The sequence below is a fragment of the Panulirus ornatus genome, chromosome 40, assembly GCF_036320965.1.
Source record: "Panulirus ornatus isolate Po-2019 chromosome 40, ASM3632096v1, whole genome shotgun sequence".
In the NCBI taxonomy this organism is placed as follows: domain Eukaryota; kingdom Metazoa; phylum Arthropoda; class Malacostraca; order Decapoda; family Palinuridae; genus Panulirus; species Panulirus ornatus.
The window spans coordinates 9,706,973-9,712,348 of record NC_092263.1 but is presented as its reverse complement, the minus strand read 5'-3'; the positions used below and the strand labels follow the sequence as shown (position 1 = coordinate 9,712,348).

General features: G+C 44.8%; 1 protein-coding gene across 3 annotated transcripts in view; it reads right to left on the bottom strand.

The window, feature by feature from the left end:
* Positions 1–1,709, bottom strand: part of LOC139761358 (uncharacterized) — a 146,291-nt gene extending 144,582 nt beyond the window's left edge. For 2 of the 3 annotated variants that reach the window (XM_071685453.1, XM_071685457.1), the window contains exon 1: positions 1,226–1,703. In XM_071685453.1, the coding sequence (XP_071541554.1) occupies positions 1,226–1,228 (3 nt within the window). In that variant the 5' untranslated portion in view covers positions 1,229–1,703. Of the gene's footprint in view, positions 1–1,225 lie in introns of all 3 variants that reach the window. The other variant, XM_071685455.1, reaches the window with a different exon arrangement.
* Positions 1,710–5,376: the final 3,667 nt, after the last annotated feature.

Here is a 5,376-nt window from a genome sequence, read left to right as displayed (position 1 = left end):
ACGTCCATTAAACCCGATTGGCCAATCGGGTTCTGTTTATTTCCAGTTCGTATAAAAGATAAAATTAACAACAAAACGCCATTTTCGGGGGTTATCATATATATATTTATATATTTATATATATATATATATATATATATATATATATAGAGAGAGAGAGAGAGAGAGAGAGAGAGAGAGAGAGAGAGAGAGAGAAATATAGATAGATAGATATAGATATATACATATCACATTCCATATGGGAAAAATAGTGATAGATCGTTTTATTTAAGTGTGGAATTAGAAGATAAAAGTTTAAGAGAGAGAGAGAGTTTTTATTTTGTGGGCAACCTTCATGTTACCTAATATGTGGCCAAACCTGTGAATATACATGAAAGGTCAGTGTACCAACCCCCCAGTCCTACGTAACTGTCGTTTTAGTGTGCCCAGATAACACTTAGAAATATTCATAATTGATTTATCATTATTATAATTATTATTATTATTGTTATTATCATTATCAAGAAACTTGTCCAATTTTCCCCCACTTGGTACCTTATGGTCATCTTCCACAACAATGGTCTTACATAAGACGAAGGGTTGTTTTTTTTAATTAAATAAACTAAATTTTAATCCATTTATTCTTCTTAAATGTATAAAAATCCCAGATGTGTACATTAGCTGCCATACCTACCTGGATGGGACTTCTAATTACAGAAGTGCATACTCCATTTTCTGAAGTGGATCAATTTTCTGAAGAGTATGGAAATTTTTATATTTATTTTTTCATTTCAATTCGACCAGATATGGATTGCCTCGTACGAACTATATATGATAAAGTGGAACGTTAACTGTTCTCCAAATTCTCTCGTCCCCCAAACATATTTTCCCCCACATATTTGACAGTCCAAAGAGATATTGATGTAAATTGATCATTCAACAGTCCTGCATAATGTGCAAACATGGAATTCATGCCTTTCAACTCGCCTGTATTATTCACCTTAATAGATATTTTACATATTTTACAGTCCAAAGAGATATTGATGTAAATGGATCATTCAACAGTCCTGCATAATGTGCATACATGGAATGCATGCCTTTCAACCTCGCTTGTATTATTCACCTTAATATACCTTTGGTTAGTTCAATGTCTCAGTTGATTAGCATTACCTCAGCCTAATTAAACAGGTATAATTATCATAATTATTTAGCATAATTCCTCTTCTTCCCCTGGGTCTTTACTCACCATGGCGATATTATAGGTCCTCCTGGCTCACTGGCGTCGCCATTACATAAAAGCGAGCGAGAAAGAGAGAGATAATGTCGGAATATTCTCACAAGACACACCCGTGGGAGGCCAGAACCTTATCCTCAGGTGTCATTGATCAGTCCCACGCGCACACAACCCCGTCACACATCACACAAACCCCAACTCAAATCATTTCTCCATTTTCCTCCTGCGCGCGGGGAGACGGACGTGTGGTGGTGTCTTCCACGACCATGGCCAGCGACCTGGGCTTAAATCACAGAAGAGGCCACTATGGCGGACGACACGCCGTCTGTTCCGTGGTAGAACAATGGGGGATACAGACGTGTGTATATATACACACACACTTACACGCACACGGGGGGGGTGTGTTCCTCCCCCAAGTACCCCAGGGGATTCGGGACTACGGGCGCCGCGACCGACGCTCTCGCCTCACTCACCACACGGTGGCTCAGCCAAGACTGCACGCCCGCCCGCCACCTGACCTGAACCCTTGTTGCCACGGCCCGGGAAAAATGTCGCGCCGCGCGCTGGCTGCCTGGCCCCACCTGGGTGATGGCGTTTCCCACTAACTGGTCCCATCCCAAACAGGTTCTCTTCACAGAAGAAACGTGATATTACGTTAATTATTCTTCATACAGCTTACACCTGCTTAGTTTTAAGGTCAAGTCAGATGGTAGCTTGAATCTGTCGATCCCAAACGAGAAGTCGCTCAATATTTTTTTTTCCTTTTTCTAAATCTTTCTTTGAACATCACCACGGGATCTTCTTAAACCATGGCGTCCCGTCCCACCCTCGGGACGTGGAAATGATACCTGTGAAGTCGTGATGAGGAAGTCTAGCCATCCCTCTCGCCAGCGTCTCCCTCCCCACCCGTGCCAAAGCGCGCGCGCACACCCACTCCTCCATGAAAGCAAAACCCCGTGTTAATGTACTCTTTCTAGGACGCCATGCCAGCTTAGCAGGCGAAGGGAAGAGTGATCGCTGGCAATTTGCAGCAGACTTTGTCGTCATGCGCCAGGAAAAAAAAAATATGTAAATAAGTAAATTCAGGTTCGCTGTACTCTTTGTACTGCTTTCATATTTTAGCACACTCACCCTCCTCCATGAAAGCAAAACCCCGTGTTAATGTACTCTTTCTAGGACGCCATGCTAGCTTAGCAGGCGAAGAGAAGAGTGATCGCTGGCAATTTGCAGCAGACTTTGTCGTCATGCGCCAGAAAAAAAATACATGAATATATAGATAGATAAATCCACGTTCGCTGTACTCTTGTACTACTTTCATATTTTATATTTTTTTCTTTAGTTCCGTTAAGGGTTTATATACTTTTTAGAGATGTGATTTGCAATTTGAAAATGTAGTTTTAAAAAACATTCACATTCGTAATTGCCAACCTACGTTTAGTAAAGTACCATAGACACACCTGGATTACCATACTGATACGGTCTTTGCCCAAACGCCTGACTTACCACCATACATTGCTGTTGTTCTACACCTGAACAACCAAATAGCTGTGATCTCTTGTCACACCAACTTTAACTACTACCGCATAGCTAGGGACGCCGCCTCACGGTGCTAACTACCGTACAGGTGTGGCTGTTGTTACATCTGAACGATCGTACAGGTGTGATGACACACACACACCTGAACCTGCCATCTTGGACAGACGGAGGAACGCTCTCGAACCCGGACAGTGCGTGACGTCACGGGGCGAACCGTTGGTCCGTGTTTACAATGCGGCGAGAAATTCTCTCTCTCTCTCTCTCTCTCTCTCTCTCTCTCTCTCTCTCTCTCTCTCTCTCTCTCTCTCTCTCTCTCTCTCGTATCCATTACTGCAGGTTTCTCAAGCCCACAATTCGCCATTGTGTGTGTGTGTGTGTGTCCCCATTCCGTAAGACAATTGATAATGATGATAACAATGATAGTAATGATCGTTATGATGATAATGATGATGTCATTAATGGCGATGATAATTATACTTAGCGTCGTAGTACTCCTACTACTACTCTAGTGACGTCATTTCACTTCTATAATTTATTAGTCTCGTTTTCCTTTCCCGCGCGTCAGCCGTCCAATCAGCGCCCCCGGGTGTTGACCAGGCGAGCGTTGATTGGCTGAGAGGCGGCAGATGATCCACTCGCGAAAGTATTGGCGGAGGATACGCACTTAACGGAGGGAGGGTGGCACTTGAGAGTGACTTACTCAAGTGGCACTTAACACTTATGGCCCGCCAAGTGTAGTGGCCGTGGGTGTAGGGAAATAAAGGAGGGGAGGAAAAGGGACACATCATAAAGAAGAATGTATATAGGGAAGGTATACCAAACAGAAGACTGACGCTTCAAACTTGGGGGAAAAGTGACTAGGTCCTGAACCCCCCCTCACTCTCCCCCTCTCCCCTCCCCTCTGGTAAACAGGTCTAACTACTCATTCCTCCCCTCCCCTCCCCCCTCCCCTCCACCCCAGTCATTGGACAGGTCATGGCGGCGCCCCTCCACATCTCCCCATCCACCTTCCCTCCCTCCAAAACCAGTGGACAGCTCATGGTTCCCTCCCCCCTATACTCTCCCCCATTTCCTCCCTCTCTCCCTCCCCATCCTTGTCAGTAATTACCCATTTGTACAACACGGGAGCCAGCCATTTTAACAACTTGAACAGCCAGTCTTGACGGCCTTTCTAACAAGCGCTTATTTTTTTTCTTTCTTTGTTTATCATGGCTCGTGGTCGTCCAACTGACTTAGAAACTTTAAAAAGTGTGTAAATCAGGTCACGCCTCTCTCTTCTCTCTCCGTGGTGGACATTTTTTTTTTTTGTCTTCATAAGACCGTGACTCTATCTCAACTTTCTTTAATGTAGGTGCTCTCTCTCTCTCTCTCTGCTCTCTCTCTCTCTCTCTCTCTCTCTCTCTCTCTTCTCTCTCTCTCTCTCTCTCTCTCTTCTATCTATCTATCTATCTATCTATCTATCTATCTATCAATATGAGTATACACACACAGACATATACATATATACACATGTACATAATTCACACTGTCTGCCTTTATTCATTCCCGTCGCCACCTCGCCACACATGGAATACCATCCCCCTGCCCCCTCATGTGTGCGAGGTAGCGCTAGGAAAAGACAACAAGGCCCCATTCGTTCACACTCAGTCTCTAGCTGTCATGTGATAATGCACCGAAATCACAGCTCCCTTTCCACATCCAGGCCCCCACACAACTTTCCATGGTTTACCCCAGACGCTTCACATGCCCTGTTTCAATCCATTGACACCAGCACGTCGACCCTAGTTTATCACATCGTTCCAATTCACTCTATCCTTCGCATGTGAAGCGTCTGGGATAAACAGGGGAAAGGTCTGTTAGGCCTGGATGTGGAAAGGGAGCTGTGGTTTCGGTGCATTACACATGACAGCTTGTGTGTGGATGTGAACGGATGCGGCCTTCCTTCATATTGAGCTCACTCCCCCCGCTACAGGGAAGGCGTCTGCCTCTTTGGCTTAACTGTGGGGACAAGTGTCACATGCTTTCAGGTGGTCCTTGGAACACGAGTCTACCGGTAATCCTTACCTGTAGATACAGCAGCGATGTAGGATAGGGTCAAATGCTTTCAGGTAGATAGTGGATAGGTCGTGGGAGACCAAATTGGAGGTGGAAAGATGGAATGAAAAAGATTTTGAGTGATCGGGGTCTGAACATGCAGAAGGGTGAAAGGCGGGCAAGGAATAGAGTTAGTTGGAACGATGTGGTAAACCGGGGTCGACGTGCTGTCAATGGATTGAACCAGGGCATGTGAAACGTCTGGGGTAAACCATTGAAAGTTCTGTGGGGCCTGGATGTGGAAAGGGAGCTGTGGTTTCGGTGCATTATTACATGACAGCTGGAGACTGAGCGTGAACGAATGTGGCCTTTGTTGTCTTCCTAGCGCTACCTCGCACACATGAGGGGGGAGGGGGTTGTTATTCCATGTGTGGCGAGGTGGCGAAGGGAATGAATAAAGGCAGACAGTATGAATTATGTACATGTGTATATATGTATATGTCTGTGTGTATATACATATGTATACGTTGAGATGTATAGGTATGTATATGTGCGTGTGTGGACATGTATGTATATACATGCGTATATGGGTG